The 18,164-nt window shown below is 38.2% G+C and overlaps 2 protein-coding genes across 9 annotated transcripts in view; one reads left to right on the top strand and one right to left on the bottom strand.

The window, feature by feature from the left end:
- Positions 1-4,313: 4,313 nt before the first annotated feature.
- ANAPC13 (anaphase promoting complex subunit 13) lies at positions 4,314-9,794 on the bottom strand. 2 transcript variants are annotated; one of them, XM_072613610.1, is made up of 3 exons: positions 9,696-9,794; positions 8,517-8,649; positions 4,314-5,095 (listed from the first exon to the last, which is right to left on the bottom strand). In XM_072613610.1, the coding sequence occupies exons 2-3, from the start codon at positions 8,613-8,615 to the stop codon at positions 4,970-4,972; spliced, it is 225 nt and encodes a 74-aa protein (XP_072469711.1). In that variant the 5' UTR covers positions 8,616-8,649; positions 9,696-9,794; the 3' UTR covers positions 4,314-4,969. The 2 variants fall into 2 exon arrangements, with proteins under 2 accessions (XP_072469711.1, XP_072469710.1); XM_072613609.1 differs by having other exon boundaries at positions 9,511-9,719.
- A 76-nt stretch (positions 9,795-9,870) lies between these two features.
- CEP63 (centrosomal protein 63) overlaps positions 9,871-18,164 on the top strand; it is a 55,323-nt gene continuing 47,029 nt past the window's right edge. For 5 of the 7 annotated variants that reach the window (XR_011967930.1, XM_072613605.1, XM_072613602.1 and 2 more), the window contains exon 1: positions 9,875-9,959. Coding sequence is in view for 4 of the 7 variants with exons in the window: in XM_072613605.1 (XP_072469706.1) it covers positions 9,955-9,959 (5 nt within the window). In the remaining 3 variants the exon portion in view is untranslated. Of the gene's footprint in view, positions 10,085-18,164 lie in introns of all 7 variants that reach the window. The other 2 variants (XM_072613608.1, XM_072613601.1) reach the window with 2 other exon arrangements.

The raw sequence follows: 18,164 nt of genomic DNA, 5'->3' as shown, positions 1-18,164 counted from the left end.
TGCTGTCTTCAGAGAGAGAGGGATTCTATGTAACAGGAATGAGGAGACAGTGCACTCCAGTTAAGGCGGCAATGCTAAGGTACACAGGTAAAAATATCATGTGTGATGGATAGAGGTCTTTTGGATATTTCACAGTGTGCAAGGGGAAATAATATACAGTGAAGTCTGAAATATCCATTATTTTCCTAATTTTAAACCACTCCTGCATTCCGTCCACTAATACCACTTGATAAAAGAAGATTTTTGGGGAAGGGGTAGTAATGTTTATTCATATTTGAGTTAAAATATCCATGTATTAAGATTTTGTGTCCTATTTCACATATTGATCTATGCTTTTATTTTTCTGCTTTAATACAGTCTATTTTGGAAAAGTTTCTGTAGGATAGTTATTCTTTGTTCTTTATGTATTTATTTGGTGCCTTTTATTTGGTACCTCCTTAATGGACTGTTTAATTTCTTAATTTAATTTTAATTGGTTTATTTTTATTCTCTATTTCTCATTTTATCAACTGGGCTTTTTGGGGAATAGACAGGGCTTAAGCTCTGTGACTAGAGTAGTCTGGGGAATTTCTAGCGAGGAAATTCCCTCTGCCAATGCATATCAATCATTCTTCAAATATTTTTAGAATAAGATGCCCTGGCTACTTCTTAAACAGGCCTATTCAATGAATGGGTGTTGCCTCACCTTAAGTGAGTACGTGCAAAGACCTTGGCCTTAACCAAGGCCTCCCACTGCATCCTGGGTTATCTCCAGTCACCTTGAGGAATATCTGGTCACTGGATTCAGATGGCTCTTGAGGAGAAGTGAAGCTGGTGACCTGCACAGCCCTCCCTCACTCAAAACAAAGCCAAGTGCAAGTCATGTCATCACTTCTCTGATCATGGTCTTCTTTGGCAATGAAGGACGAACACAAGTAGCCTGAGGCAGAGTTTGAGTGACTTGTTTGGTTTCTTACAGTTAGCATCTATGAGAGGAAAACCTTGAACCTAGGTACTGCTGACACCCAAGGTTGGCCTTCTATTCACTATCCTACACTACTGAGCTATTTTATATTTTACAACTATTTATCCATTTATGTTAACAGTTTTGTTGACATATTAAGTGCATAAAATTTATGACAGGTTTATTTCTTTTGCATTTACTGTGATTTTCCTTAATTTTTGAGTCTATTTTTCTCTTTCTTTGGAGCACATTTGTCAATTATTTTCAAAAATATATATTTTTTCAAAAATATAATAATTAGGGTCATAGATTTAGAACTAAAATACCTTAAGAGGCCATAAAGTCCAACCACCCGAATTCACAGATGAGGAAATTGAAGCACAGAGACTAAGTGCCTGGTCTAGGGTCAATAGGCTAATAAACTGCAGGCTAAGAGCCTAAGTCTTCCTGACTTAAGTCCAACAACTCAATTGTTCTTTTATTCTCTTATTAAATTATTTTAAAAATTCATTTTTATACACTCAATTTTGGTGTATTAATTTGTTCATGTTCTAATTTCTTTAACTTTAAACTTTCTTTTCTCCCATAAGCTTCCATAGTTTTAAATGTGCCTCTACTTTTGCCAAGTACCTTATATTTTGTTATACTTTAAATTTAGTGTTTTCAATAACTTGGTCTTTAACTCAGACATTATTTTTTTAATCTCCATGTAAGTCAACATTTAAAAAGAAAAACTTAACCCACATTTTCACTGTTGATTACTCATTTTACTACATTGTGATCCATTAAAATTTCTGCATTTCTTACCTTATCTATAACTTCTTTGTGATCTAAAACATGTTCACCCTGGTAGTTTGGCTTCATTTTAGTACTGCTCTTGCTGGTTTTGAGTAGGGATCCTGAAGATTCTTTGCAACCACATACTATTTTTCTTCTAGTCTCTTATTTCAAGTTTTAAGAAGAAGGTTCAACAAGTCCTCTCTATTATGTTCCATGGCCCACAGAATGCAATGTTCATTTGGACAAATGATTAAGAGTCCCAAAACAACATATTGCAAATGGCGACTAGAGCCAACTTGAGGGAAGACTATAATTCAACATTAAGATGATGGGTTTTAGAGCCACAAAGGCCCTTAAGGTCATTTAGCTCATCCTCTTTATTTCAAAGAGGAGGAAACAGAGGCCTAAAGGAAGAAAGTGACTTGCCGAAGGAAGGAAAAGGAAAAGATCTGGAATTCAAACTCAAATCTAAATCCAATGGTTCATTTACCATACCAGACTGTAATCCCAGAATCAGCAATGACCTCGGATCATCTGGTCCACTTCATAACTAAGCAGAAATCACTTTTACAGTATCCCTAGCAAATGATTATTCAGCCTCCATTTGAAAATCTCTGTGGATGGGTACTAATGAACTAAAGGATGGGTAACTCGTTGCTTCCAGGGCAGCCCATATCCCTTTGGATAATTCTAACTGCCAAGTAGGTTTTCTTCATATCAAGCTGAAATTTACCTCTTTGTAACTTTAAATTACTAGTTCTGCCTTCTCATCCTTTCTAAAATAGGGTGCTACAAACTCAACACAGTACTCCAGATGTGGTCTGAACATAATATAATCAGTCTATCACATTTGACAAAAATATTAATAAATTTGAATAAAATCTAAAGACTTCCATCTCCATAATGTTTGATGTTTGTTTGTGCTTTTGTTCTTAGAAATTGGTAAATACATCACATAAGATGAAGTTAAAGGAAAGCCTCAATTAACCAAAAAACTTAGGGTATGGTGTACACCATGAAGTTAATTTTGGTAATTTGAAATGGAATTCAACATTGTCTATGTATGCTGTACAAGGTACAAAAAAGATGCTTTTAAAAAATCTATTTTAAAAGCTTTCTAAAACAAACTTGTTTCCTTTTGAGCCGTAGTTAGAACATTATCTTTGATGATTTATGATGTTAGACTTCCTCAGGTTCAAAATTTTGAAGATCAAAGATCATTATATAGGGTGACAGATATAGAAGGTATAAAGACTGAGCTGTATTCTGATGCCAGAATATACCCTGGAAAATGCTTTTTAAAACAATTCCTTGACATATACTTGCTTTGTTGTGATTTGTCTTTTTTCTCCCAAAAGTCAAATGTAGTTAAAAAAATAATTATGAAGAAATAGTTTAACTAATCAAGATTGCACAGTAATAATAAATTAATCCAGGTATTTATTCAATAATATATGTGCAGAGATACAGAAATACTAATATATGGTCTTATACTAACTACCGTATTCTCAAGGAGCCAATGGTTAATTTAGGGAGAAGAATCTATCATGCCTTAAATAACAGGAAGCAACAGAAGTTGATACATAATTAAGTGCTACATTGTCTATTATAGGCTATGATTGAGGTAGTTACATCAGTTAAATGTTAAATCAGGGAGGGCTCAAATAGCTTGGGAAGGCTTTACAGAGATGGCATCGTGACAGAACTTTGGTTCCCCCCTTTTTCCTGTTATATTTCAAAGTACACTAATATGAACATAAAAAATAGCATTACTAGACAATGTTATGGCCTCCATGCATGCATACCTCTGTTGGATAAGACTATTATCATGCACCAGGGACAGGATAATTCAGGGACCTAAGAGGAAGAGCCTAGCCTTTCTGGGAAAAAATGAGCAGAAACTAAAGACAGTGTAAACTGAACACCAGGCCAGGAACCAGAGCTTTTCAGGCACATCAAATCTCAGGACCTGAAGTAAGAAAGAAGCCAGAATGAGGATTTCATCATGAAGAGGTCCTTACAGGAATCTGGAGGCCCACTGTCAGACGCATTAGTGATCTGATTCCTAAGGGCTCCCTACAGTTAAGTCTCCTCTAATGCGGAACTTTAACTCTTCTTGCTCCATCAGTGAACCTGGTACCTGACATGAGGGTCTCTCTAGTTCACTTTTCTTGGGAGTGTTTTGTGGAAGAATATGGTAGTTGCTTCGTATGACCTCCAAAGTTGAGGATGTACTCTCAACGCCCTTCGTTTTCTTGTATTAGCTGCTATGGATTAGGGAAGCAGCATATTGCAGTGGAAAGAAAACTGAAGTCTAGCAATGAACTAAGAATTATGGCACCTGAGTTAGAATCCCAGTTCCACCACTTGTTACCCATATGACCTTGGGGGAAATCCCTGGGCTGCAGATTCCTCAGATATAAAATTAGATGATTAAACTACATGACCTCTGAGCTCCCTTCAGGCTCTATGACTGTGATCCTGTGAATAATTCATGAATTTGTCTAAACATTTCTTGACCTTATTAATATTTTTGGTTTGCAAAATTATGCAATGTACTTTTGTTTGAAAAGAATACACAAAAGAATAATTTTATGCACAAATCTTAAATTTAATGGAAGAAAACAAAAAAAATACTAATTCCATCCATCTGTGAATAATTTATGTCCATATTAATGGCATCAATATTCTAAACACATTAACTCAAAATACATGACTAAAGTAGAGGCAGCACCTTACCTAGCTAATGACAAAACTGAGGTAAAACTATAAAACTGAGTTCTCTTCTCCTAATGTCTTGGTAGGTTTGCATAACAGACTCATCAGCTTTTCACATCTAAGGTTGATTATGACATTGAACAGAAAAGCAAGGTAAAGTACAGTAATCTGACATTATTCTCCCAGTTACTATTTGAGTCTTTCTACTCTTGAAGATAATATAAAGGTAAATTAAATTGTACTAACCTATGACAACAGGATCAAAACCAAAGTTGTAGGTGAATATTTAAGTTTAAGACAAGCTAATGAAGAGATTTAGGTCCATGGAGCTAAATATTTGTTAAAATCCTCTAATATTAAGCAATCTAAATTACTTATCTCTTCATGAATAAATATTTTTAAATTCTACTTTGTCAACAAGAATCAAAAGTTCAAAGAAGTGGCTCACAGATTAAAGATACAACTTGGGAACCCATAAGAAAACATTTTGGATACAAAATAATCTGTCCATGGAAGATAAGAAATTAATTAGTTTCCTGCTGGGGGAATGTTCTCATGTAGATACTGTAAGGCTAAGTCTGTCCACTTCATCTCTTGTTCTTTGACGGATTCTGTTGTGCCACCATTGTCTTGTTCTGGTTCAGGAAGTTCATTCTGAAAATGGGAAAAAAAAACTCAGAATGACATGTTCCAAAGGAGCAAATATTTCATAAAATGAAAGCCAGAAATTCAACTAATAATCAACAAGCATTTATTAAGTGTCTACTACATGCTGGGCCCTGAGGACACAAAGAAAAAGTGAAAAACTTCCTGCCCTTAAGCAGCTTGTATCCTACAAGAAACATCTACTAAATGTTGGAGAAGATGGAACACTAATTCATTTTTGGTGAGGTTGCAAGCTAATCCAACCATTCTGGAGAGCAATTTGGAACCATGCTCAAAGGGCTACAAAAGTGTGCATACCCTTTGACCCAGCAATACTGCTTCTAGGACTGTATCCCAAAGAGATCATAGAAATGGGAAAGGGTCCCACATGTACAAAAATATTTATAGCAGCTCTCTTTGTGGTGGCTAAGAACTGGAAATTGAGGGAATGCCCATCAATGGGGGAAAGGCTGAACAAACTGTGATATGTGAATATAATGGAATACTACTGTGCTTTAAGAAATGATGAACAGGAAGACTTTAGAGAAGCCTGGAAGGACTTATATGAACTGATGTTGAGTGAAAGGAGCAGAACCAGATCATTGCACACAGTAACTGCTACAGTGTGCGAGGACTTTTTCTGGCAGACTTAGCCCTTCACAGCAATGCAATGACCTAAAATATTCCCAATGGACTCGAGGTAAAATGCCAACCATATCCAGAGAAAAAACTATGGAATTGGAACACAGAATGAAGCAGCATATTTTCTCCCATGTTATATTTTTTTTGTTTGGGTTTTTTTCATGGTTTCTCTCATTCATTTTAACTCTTAAATGCAACATGACTAATGTGATTAATAAGAATGTATGTGAAGAACCCATATAAGATTGCATGCCATCTTGGGGAGAGAGGGAGAGAAAAATCTAAGACTTATGGAAATGACTGTAAAAAACTGAAAACAAATGAATTAATAACAATAATAAAAAGAAACAACATCTACAAGGACATATCAGGTATGCAAAAGAAAGTGAAGACAAGGCCTCCTGGGAGTACGAGAGTCATTACTGATCATTTTACTTCTTTTGCTGCTTTAAGAGAGGTCCTTTTCTTTTTCTTGGTATCGCATATATTTGTCAAGGGTAAAATGCTGTAGAAGGAAAGAAGAATCAGCAATTTTCTAAGTCAGTGTTAATTTTATAGTTTTATAGGATAATTATGCGTTAAAGATTTTTTGGTCCAGTTAATGCCAGTGAAAAATACTCATTTTATGTGAAAGTCAAATGTACTTGAAGAAATTTTAAACACTACTAACTATTCACTATTAAAACCCTCTTCTGATGCTGGGTTGTAAGAGGTTATGTTATCTTCTAAAGGGTCATTCCCAGACTACTTCTTAAAGAGGCCTATTCACTCAATGGGCAGTACCTTCTTCTAAGTGAATACCTGAAAAGTCTGAGTTTCCCCACTGCATCCTGGGCCTTCTCTAGTCATCCTGATGAATATCTGGTCACTGGATCCAGATGGCCCAGGAGGGGAAGTGAGACTGGTGACCTTGCACAGCCCTCCCTCACTCAAAACAAAGTCCAGTGCAAGTCATGTCATCATTTCTCTGGTATCATGGTCTTCTTCGAAAATGAAGGATGAACACAACAACCAAGCAGGGAAGGCTCTGGGTACAGAGATGATAATACACTGTGTATTTTGTTAAGTGAGACCATTAAAGTTCAGAGGTGTTAATCACATGAAAGTTGGATATCAAATGAGGAACATTTTTTCAGACCCAGTGACTTACAAAGACAGTTATAGTATAGAAAAGCTGTGACTTACTTTGGTGAAAGGGGTGGAAGAATTCACACCTATAATGTGATGGATTCTGGATGTACTAATAAAGGTAGACAAACTTAGCTCAAATAAAAAATTAACACCAACAAAAGAAGTGTAAAGCAAATATATCAATAAATCATGGGTAGAAAATATCTGATTCACTGGCTCCAATCTGCTCTTGGGTTGACTTGAATTGGCCTAAGAAAAGTATTCTCAAATTCTGGGTACATATGTGAAAGTTTCTGAGATAGATACAGGTCTTTATCCTACACAATGGATATCCTTGCTTTATTTCAAGGGTTAAGCAAAAATGTTATTTCAAAGTGGGGTTTTTGAATGTTTTCTTTTAGGTCCTCAGTCCATTTTACCTTTTCTTTTTTGATCCTTAACTTAAGGTATATCTCTTTGTTATTTGTAGTTATTGAATAGTTTTATATTTTCCGTTCTTGATTTTTAAAAGTAGGTAACATGAACGTTGCATAGTTCCTTCAAAAATAGCTAAAGTTGTTTTTACCTGCATATGACCTGTGACTATTTCCCCTTACCATCCCCCCACCTCTTAACAGAAAAAATATTCTTCCACCTCTTTTCAATTATTTTCTTCTCTTTCAGTAGGTCCTTATGATATACATAGGATCTATCATAAGCCTTCATTAAAGTGAAAAATAATATAATTACAGTCTCTTAAAAAGTTGGAAGCAATTTTAGAAATTACTCAGTTTGGACCTGAAGTATGAATTACCCCAACATCTTTACCATCCTATAAAGAGTGCTATGGTAATTTGTTAAATTTTAACTCAGTAAAAAACAAACACAGGACTAAACTTAAAAGTCCAGGGACATCTACAAACGTGGAAGTTTAAGTCTTTTTTTCAGAAACTTGGTAGGTGTAGAGAAGAGAATAGAAATCTCTCAGAAAATCTTGGAAAGGTCTAGCATCAAAGTATGGAGGTTTACAAAGAGAATAACTGAATGACAGATGAAAGTAAAAGAAAGAAGAGAATATTATTTAGTTGTTCTAAGGTATGTTCTTAGCTCTTTTTAATTTTTTCCATTGATTTCAGTGGTTCTGACTCTTAATTATTCTTGACTTATCTCTATATAGTACATTGATAGAAGCACTAGACTGACATTCAGGAGATCTGTCACTAACTAGTTTTATGTTCTTAAGCAAATTACTTAACCTCTCTATGCCTTGGCTGATTTGCTTTGAAAGGATTGGAAGAAATAATTTTACATCCATCCCCTCCTCTCTATTTTTCATTGCTTCAGGTGGAGGGCCACAAAACTAGGAGGCCTAGATCAGCAGTGTGAAATTCAAACAGAAACAGACCTATTAAACTCTTAAGGATCCCTGTGGCTGTATATTGATTAGAAAACCACACATTAACATTATCTTTGTTCTACTGTATTTTTATTTAAGAACATTTCTTAATTAAATTTTAATTCAGGCCCACTAGGGAAGTATATTTGATAACTCTGGTCCAGATAAACTGCTCCCACTGTGAGTCATGTGCCCTTCCTCCTTTCTGCTTTTGCTGGGTTTGCTAATTAATTGTTACTTACAATGGTATACCCATTCCCTTATTCATAGCATGTTACCTACCAGTGGTATTGCAACGTCTTCATAGGGCAGCTTATCTTCTCTCCAAGCATCATCAATCAGATCCAGAATTCTTCCATCCCTCTGTACCTCACTGTCCATTCTTTTGTGATTTTGATTTTCTTAGACCTATGGCCTACAAGTTACAGTTCAGAAATTTGGTGATGAGTGAATTAAACACACACACACACAACTAGTTAATTTTCTGAATTAGTCCAAATGTACTTTAATTGTTTTGTGTCTGTGGACGTGGCCTGAGCTCAAAATAAACATAAATGGATGACAGCTGGCTGACAAGTTTTTGATTCTTTTTTAAAAAGAATTTTACTTCAATAAAGTAAAAGGATCCATTTTCAGTATTTATACCCAGATCAATGAAACCATGGATGTTTCAACTTTTTCTTAGCATTTATCTAAATTCTTGTATCCCACATTCTTTTCATTTTCTTCAAAGTGCTTGCTGCCCTCTTTTGTCATCTACTATTCCTCTTATCAGAATACATGTTATAAGTCATCACTGATTAATTTGTTCTTTTTAATTGTCACATACAGTGTAAGCTCCTTAAGTATAGATAAGGATCACTGATTTTCATCTTTGTATTCCTGACTGTGTGGCTGAGAACTTCCAGCAGAAAGCAGTGAAAAAATGTTTGAATTGTAATCTTATATGGCTATTGAATTCCTATCCTGAAACCTCAATTAGACCAGAAGCTCATTTAGAGCTGAGGCTGTGACTTAAAACAGTTTTATCACCCCTGAGGAAGCAGCACACAATAGGCAGATTTTGGCAGATTTTTACAAACTTTCAGAAATTTACAAACTCTGCTAACTTTTAGATTAGCAGAGGGCATGGCACATACTGCTTAATAAAAGCCCTGGGACTATGAATAGTTGTAAGTACTATACAAAATCAAGTAACAGAAGAGAGAGACACACACAGACACACAGACACACAGACACAGACATACAGACACACACACACAGACGTTCGTCTTACTGCAGTTTGGGACGAGCGAGGCCAGAAGAGAAAGGAGAGGGAGGGAACGACACTGCCCTCCAGTATCCTCCTTAGGGGACAGAAGGGTGGAAGAAAAGAGCCGAGACTCTCCTGGGGTGAGCACAAGGGGACAGGGGAGGTACAGCTGCAGAGCAGCAGCATACAATGTAACCAAACCAGCAGACCTGGAAAGAATGTGAAAGGGATGCGCATGCGCATGCTCCGAGTCTCGCGCTCGTTTCTCCGGCGATCATCGCGCAGGCGTGTTGGGGGAACCTCCGCTCCAGCGCTCTTCCGCCTTCAACCGCCGCGCCAATCTGCTCCTCCGCCAGCCAATTCGCCGGAGTCACGTGATTCGTAAAACCCTTCCCCTCCCACCGTTTAGGCCCAGCGAATGACAGTACTAGGCTGAGTCAACTCGATTACCTTAGGAAAGTGGGGAGGATGAGGTTGGTTCAATTCATTAAGGGGGGAAAAATTTTTTTTTAAAGTGGGGAGGGGGCGGAGGGAGGACGAGTGGGCGAGCGAGGAGGCGGTGCAGAAACGTCGGCGGCGGCGCGCGCGGCCGGGAAAGGTAACGGCGGGAGAACGAGAAAGGGGCGGGGGCGGACGCTGCCGCTGCTGCGGACGCCTGGCGGGGCTGGGTGCACGGCCTGCGTGGCCGCGGGGCTGAGGCCGCTGAACGGCGTCGACGCGCTGCTCCTTAGTCCGCAGGCGCGGGGTAGCGACTGCGCGCTTCTTCCCGGCGTGCTTTTCGCCTGGCTGCGCGCTGAGTGCGGCCCATGGCTCCGCAGGGCGCGTCGGCCAAGCCCGCCGTCAGGTGCCCGCTCGCCTTCCTCGGGTCCGAGGGCGAGTGCTGGCGGCTGGGGTTCGTTCGTTAGCCCGCCTCGGGCCATGCTTGAAGTGGGTTCCTCCACCTCCCCTCTAGAGGAGGCGGCGGTGATGGGGGCCACGTGTCCCCGGCGGGCGATTCAAAAGCAGTCCGAGTGCGCCTTGTGCTAGAGCGACTTAGGCCGAGATTATCCTCCTCCCCCTCCCTCTCCTCCCCCGCTGGCCCCCGAGAGGCCAATGGACCTAGGTCCGGGGTTCAGTTCAGTTCAGACGTTAAAGCACTTACTAAGTGAGGGCACCGTGCCAGGCGCTGGAGGTATTAAAAAAACCCATCAGCTGGGCAAGCCTCAGATTTCCCTAGCCCGCCGTTCTACAGGGTCATCAATTTGCTTCCACTTGGACCTGTCGCTGTGGGCAAGCCACTTCCCCGTGCAAAATGGAGGCATTCATCTCGGAGGATACCTAGATACTTTGTATCCCTTTGCTTGGCCTTGTCTCCCCTATTAGTTGTAAGATACGTGAAGACTGGCCCTGCCTAGCCTTTTTCTTGTATCCCCATTGCTTAGCCCAGTGACTTGGCACACAGTAGGTGCTTAATAAATGTTTGTTGAATTGACAAGTCATCTGATTTAATTGGTCTTCAGTTTCCTCATGTGTAAAATGAAGGGGGTGAGGGATGGGGATGCATTAGACCAGCTAGCCTCAGAAGTTCTTTCTCTCTCTATGAAATGATCCCATGACTCTAGAACCTCTAAGGTCCTTTCCAGCATGATTTGAGAAGTTTAGGGAAGGTACCCCCTCTGATTAATAAGGATGTATGTGGTGTCTAGGGAGGATGAATACTCCTGGTGTGAGGGCTGTCATCCAACTGTCACCTGTGGCTCCAAGAAGTTGTAGCATGTGCTGTGGTCACAACCCACTAAGCCAAGTTTAGAGTAACCCACTGCCCTGGAGCCCTTCATTAAGTTGCGGGGAGGGATGTCTACCTCACGCATGGATAGACTTCCCCAAGCAGATCAGAACATTTTGTTCCAAGAGCCATGCAAGGGCTGTGGAGTGCTTAGTGGTTGGTCAGACATCAAAGAAGCCAAGGTCATCCACTGCAGCCTTCCATCAATCTACTGATTTTTGTTTCTCCACTGAACTTCAATCGTTCTGGAAGAGAGAGTGAGGCTGACTAGCCCTCTTTGAAAAGGAAGGAGGAACAAAAACAGCATTTTGCAGTTGTGGTGCCTGAAGGGTCTATTAACCCTTTCTGTTCAGAATCCTGGGAGACCTCAGTTAAAGTGAGGATTTCTTCCTAAAGAGGATAGTACATCAAGCTACTTGACCTCTCTATAAATACTTTATTATGAGATTGTTGATCAGATCCTTTCCAAGATCCTTTTACCATGGGTATTTATCTAGACCAGGAGTGGTTTGAGGCCAGAGGTTTCCCACCTTCTGTCTAGACTAACCTCAGCCCTCCCTCACTCAAAACAAAGTCAAGTAAAAGTCATCATCATTTCTCTGATGGCATGGTCTTCTTCGGCAATAAAGGACAAACACACATCTCTTTTACAGAGGAACCTGAACCCTATGGCCCATTTCCCAGAATTTCTTTAGAAAAACCTAGTCATTTTTATAGCAACTTTTGTTTATTGCTTTTTAAAAAGATGACACCTCATCCCATGTTTTTCCTAGTTCTAGTGATGTTGTGAACATTTTCAGTTATATAAGGAATAGAGGTCCTTAACATGAAGGATTTCATGGTTAGATTTGGGAGAGTCCAGGAACTTGAATGGGAAATTTTTAAAAAAATTTTTACTAAGCAACCTATAATTGAAATTTAGGTTTTCTGTCAATTACACATGTAGGTAATAAACCACAGCATCATTAATAGTACTTGTGACTTTATCACTGGTAGAAATCACAAATATTTTTATGCCATGTTATAGTCATTGCAGATACTTTGGAATGTTATGTATGCCCACCACTACTTTGAAATTACTGTGGATTTCAAGGGCTTGTAGTCTTTCCTGTCTGTGGGCACTGGTGAGACATAGCTGGTGAACCATTGGAGTCTATAGTTTTCACCAGATTGCCAAAGGAATCTATGACACAAAAAAGTTTATTAACTCCTGCAGTAATTTTCAGTTGCCTGAAATAACTTTGAAGTTTAACCCCTTCCTCCTTCTCCCTTTCCCCCATTGACAATGGGAAAATTTAGTGAAAGTATTTTTTTTCTTTATTAAAAGTGGTCTGTTAGAGTAGAAATACCTGTATCTGTATAAGACCTTGCACACACTCATTTTAAATGTTAAATTACAGTACCAAATAATCAAAATTTATCCAAATTAGTGATGATGCTAAGTGCTCTACAGAATTTGGGTTTGTCTGAATGTTTGAGAAGGTACAATGGCATAGGTATTAAGTTGATACCAAATTGTTACATCTGCATGTATGAAAATTATAAGTAAATTAAGGCATTATGCTTTGTTAACTTGGATTATAGTGACCTCATCAGGTCAGTATTGTGCCTGAATTCAAAAGAATTGCTTTTTCATTAATCATTTCTTTTGTTTCTTTAACCTCCTTACATTTTGGTCATTTTACTGTTTGCCATAGAGGCAGTGTGGATAAAGTGTTATACTTGGAGGCAATAATATCTGGTTTTGAATCTCACCTCTGACACTAGCTGTGTAACTTTGAGCAACTCATTCAACTATTTTGAATATCACTTTTCTACTTTGTTAAATGTGGTTGATAGCTGTAGATTATAACTAGTACCTAATTCTGGTAGTACATAAATAAGCTTTATTCAGGAAGCAGCTTGTAGTCAGATAGAACTTTAAACTCTATTTCACCCTAGCTGTGTGATCTTAGGTTTTAGAATTTATACTGTGCCTTGTGCAAACAATTCTTAATTTTATATAGTTCTTTTGAAAAGAAAAAAATAAAGTATCACATGAAGGGTTATTTAGTTGTATTCCTTCTTCCATGCCTACCTTGATGTTTGGAATATACTCCATTCTTTTTTCTATGCCACATAGAATCTCTAGCTTCCTTCAAAGCACAGATTAGGTGCCATGTAATAAATAAAATAGGCCATTCTTTACATAAATTGTTCAGTCATTCCCCAGTTCATGGATATCCCCTCAGGTTTTCATTCTTTGCCACTTCAAAAAGAACCAGAAATATTTTTGTACATCCTTTGAGTTTATTTTGCTTTATTTCCCTCCTAATTCTTAATACCCCTCCCTTTTCCTCCCGGACTACCAGAACTTTTCCCCTCTTTTTCAAAATTATATTTTTTCAGTCCACAAAAGTCTGACTTTTCTCCCTTTTCCTTCCATCCCTTACCATTAAGAACAGAAGAAAAATAAAACTTGTTACAAACATGTATAGTCAAGCAAAACAAATTTCCACATTGGCCATTTCCTACACATGTGCCCACGTGTGTGCACCGCTCCCCCCACAATGTTTCATTATTAATCCTCTGGGATTATGGTGGTCATTATACTGATCAGAGACTCACTCTTTCAAAGTTGTTTGTCTTTACTGTATTGTTGTCATTTGTTTTCCTGCTTCCACTCACTTCACTCAACATTAGTTTATACAAGTTTTCTCAGGTTTCTCTGAAACTATCCCTTTCATAATTTACACCATAGTATTCCATTGCATTTATATGCATAAGTTGTTCAACCATTTGGACACTCCCTCAGATTCCTATTTGTTGTCACCCCAAAAAGAATTAGAAATATTTTTGTACATCCTTAGAGTTTATTTTGCTTTGTTTCCCTCCTAATTCTTTCCTACTCCTTTTCCCTCATCTATTCCCATTGATTAAAATGTATTTCTTCAATGTTTGAAGACTAGTTTCTATGACTAGTTCAAAGAGTAAGGTTTAGGTGTAAGCTACACTCTACTCCCTCCTCCTTCCTTTCATAGAGGTCTGTTTGCATAGCCTGATTATGTGAGGAAATTTTCCTCAGTCTTCCTTTCCTTTCTCTTTCCCCTTTCCTACTAGTGTATTTAACTGTCTTACTTTCCATTCTTAAGATCATTAAGACATAAGAAAACACTCCCTGGCCTTGTCTAATTACACTTTGTTGCCTGATGAAGATAGGGGTTATATGGGACACATGTGTTTCCTCATATTTGAATGTAAGCAGTTTATCCTTATTTAGTCCCTTATGATTGTTCATTTGGGTTTGCCTCTTAATGTTTCTCTTAACTCCTGTGTTTGAACTTTATACTTTCTGCTCAGCTCTGGTCTTTTCATCAGGAATGTTTATGTAATTAAAGGTTCATCCCACCCTCTCCAGCATTACTCAGTTTTGCTGGGGAAGTTATTCTTGGTTATAAACCTTTGCTTTCTGGAATAATCATATTCCAAGCTTTCTTATCCTTTATAATGGTGACTGCTAAATTTTGTATAATCCTAACTGTGGCCTCTCAGTACTTGAATTCTTTCTCTCTGACTGCTTTCAGTATTTTTTCTTTGACTTAGATGCTCTAGATTTGGCTCTGATTTTCCTGGGAGTTTTCATTTTGGAGTTTCAGGAAGTAACAGGTGAATTCCTTTTATTTCTACTTTGCCCACTGGTTCTAAGAGATCTGAGCAGGCTTTCTCTTGAGAATTCTTGAAATATGGTTTCTTGGCTCTTTTTTGGTCATGGCTTTCAGGTAGTCCATTGATTGTTAAATTTTTCTTTTTCATCAGGTTTCTAGGTCACTCATTTATGCTATGACCTACTTTATATATTCCTTTATTTTTTTTCAGTCTTTTGACTTTGTTTCAATATTTCTTATTGTCTCATGGAGTCATTGACTTCTCTTTGGTCCATTCAAATTTTCAAGGAATTTTATTGCTAGAGCAAGGTTTTGTGTCCCTTGTGTCAAATTAATTCCCTTTCCAAGTCTTTCTTTCATAGTTCTAGTTTATTTTTCATTTTTACCCTTGAGGGTTATTATTTCATCTCTTCCAGGAGTTTTGTTGAGTTTGTGTTGAAGCTATATTTTATTGAGTTTGTGTCCAAGTTGTATTTTTTTTTGTTGAGTTTGTGTCCAAGCTGTGTTGTTCTTGGAGACTTTGCTTGTAGAGGTTTTGGAGTCATTCTCTTCTTGTAGGTTTGTGTCTTGAGCATTCTTGTTTCCCAAATAGTTATGGTATGACTTCACTCATTCTTTTCATCTACTCCTGACTTCAGTCTTGATGGTGAGGCTTCTTCTTGCAACAATACTCAGCCTTCCTCCCCTTCCCCTCCCTCCTCCCCCCAGTATTAACATGGCCAGTTCTGGTCAGACCTTGGCCCTACTGTCCATAGACTGTCTGCCTATGCTGTCCCGAGCTGGCAAAATGACTCACTAACATATTGAATTTCTCTATCATGATTCAGTCTGGTGTGTTCTGTATATCTGTTTGGAAGAGTTTTGAGAGGGAACACACTGCCCCTGATGCTCTACTGGCATCTTGCCTTTAACTTCTCTATTCTTTCCTTCTCTATGTTACTTGTATACTTTGTAATACTTTTTGTTTCCTCAGCTAGGTATATTGTATCCCTCCAGTAGAATGTAAACTCCTTGAGGACTGGAACTGTTTCTTTTTGGTCTTTGTATCTCCTGTGTCTTGTGAATTTGTTTGGAAGAGGGTAGTGTGTGGGCAGAGTGGTTAGTTGAGTTTGTGGAGGAATAAACCGTGCAGGTAGTACGATCAGGAAACCTAGTCGCAGAAGTAGGCTAACTACTCTCCGTTCCCTTAATTTTTTCACCTAGTCTTGCCTGAGGGGTATTTGCCAAGGTTGCTTTGAAGGCCCTCTCTCTGGGTATTTAGTATTATGTCTTTTACCTCCTTTCTTGGGCTATAACTTCTTATCTTCATTAGTTCTAGAATTTTTGCACTTTATGACCTGTATCAAAGTTGTTGAGGCAAATTTTAAATGGGAAAGAAATAAATCTTTTCTAGATAAATATGTATGTATCTATTTAAGCTTCTCACTGTGCTATATAGTATATGTATACTAGTGGTAGTTGAGGGGAAAACATTAGATATTTTTTTCAGCTCTCATGTTTAACAGGCTATTTGAGGCTGAACACACAAATCATTCTTTTGAAGCAGGGGCCACTTATAAAAAATCTGAGAAAATTTTTTTGACTCAAGAAATAGAAATTTTCCAAAAATTTAATTTCTCTTAAGGGAATGCACCACTGCCATCTAGTGGTTGTGTTATTTACTATTGGCTTGTGCCCTGCATTTTTAGGGAAAGGACCTTGGAGATCTTCTAGTCCATGCCCCTTATTTTCAGCTGAGGAAACTAAGACTCAGAAAGGTTAAATGAGTTACCAAGGACAGACTTGTTCATTGTAGGATCATAGATTATTTTTAGTTGGGACCTTAAGGATAATCAAACCCCCTCTTTAAAATGTGCAAAATAAGGTACAAGGAAGGAAAATAACTTGCCGGGAACACAAAGTAGTTATGTTAAAGCCAGAATTTGAACCTTGTTTCTCTGACTACAGGTGCAGTAGGGGCATTTAGCTTGAATAGTGAGTGGATAGCTCACTAGGTTCGAATTCAGGAAGACCTGAGTTCAAATTTGTCATCTGATACTAGCTGTGTGACTCTGGGCAAGTTATTTAATCTCTATTTGCCTCAGTTTCCTCACCTGTAAAATGGGGGATTATAACATTACATATACATCACAGGTTTGGGAGGATCAAAATGAAATAATATTTGTAAAATGCTTATGGGAGTTGTTGGCAGACAGTAGGCATTTGATAAATGCTTGTTCCCTTCCCCTTTCCCATTACTACTTACTATACCATTCAGTCCCCAAAAGACACATAGGTTGTTTGTTTTTTTAAGGTCAAGATAATAATAGCTTGAAATAGAAAGATCTTTAGTGTTTCCCTCCAGAAATAGTAGTTTTAAAGTTAAAATGAATTCGTGACAGAAATAATTTTAACATTTTTTGTAACTGAAATAATTTTTTCCTCCACAGTTTGTTTCATTAAAAAAAAAACCCAACAACTCTTGCTTTACTTTTTCTGGTTTTCTAGTCCTTGTGGAAAATCATGAGTTTTGATTTTTTTTTATTTGATTCGAGCTTGCAGTTATGGAGTTACTTAGGCTTGCCTTTTTGACATTTGTGGATCTATTTAACTCTTTAAAATTATCTGTATCTTTTGCTTGCTCATCTCTCTAGTATTCCAGTATTCATCTCTTCAGTTCTCCAGTGCTGAATTGGTACTTTGTGCTAGGTTCTGCCTCTACTCTGCTCCTGAGTGATTGGCTTTGCTTGGTCTCAACATGGATTACATGAGTTCCTTTTCTGACCTCTTATTTACCCCAGGGTTTAGGCCTCCTGGATCAGAGTGCTCTTTATTGAATATCAAGATAGAATGGTAAGGACTTGGACCTTGGGTAAGGTGATGTGAGTGCTATAATGCTTACACTGTTCATGGCTAAACCTGGTCACTTCCGAAGTCCTCATTTCAGATTTCTGACTACGCTGGAACTTTTTTGGGGGGAACCCTCTGCTCTCACTATCTTTCAGGCTATAAATATCTCTGGTCACACAGGAAAGTTCCTCTCTGGATTGCATGTGCTGGTGCTGGCTTAGAAAGCAACCTCTTTTGCTATTGCCCAGGGGCTCCTGGACAGTATATTGTGTAGTTCTGGGATTGGTGAAATCACTTACTATTTCTCACTGCATTTCTTAATTATTTGATCTGATAAGATTTTTAGGTTTTTGCTGGAGTAGTTATGAAGGAGCAGGCTGCCTGTCTTTTTCCAGGCATCTTAGCTTCTCTGGCAATTTTTCATTCATTTAACAACCATA

Source organism: Notamacropus eugenii, chromosome 5 (assembly GCF_028372415.1).
Source record: "Notamacropus eugenii isolate mMacEug1 chromosome 5, mMacEug1.pri_v2, whole genome shotgun sequence".
Lineage (NCBI taxonomy): Eukaryota > Metazoa > Chordata > Mammalia > Diprotodontia > Macropodidae > Notamacropus > Notamacropus eugenii.
The sequence above is the reverse complement of the archived record's forward strand: the minus strand, read 5'-3'. Positions and strand labels throughout refer to the sequence as shown.

Excerpts from the sequence above, each read along its gene's own strand:
- ANAPC13 (XM_072613610.1), bottom strand. The coding sequence starts at position 8,615 with ATGGACAGTGAGGTACAGAGGGATGGAAGAATTCTGGATCTGATTGAT. Across the intron at positions 5,096-8,516 it reads AAGACGTTGCAATACCACTG|AATGAACTTCCTGAACCAGA; the intron begins GTAGGTAACATG and ends TCCCATTTTCAG.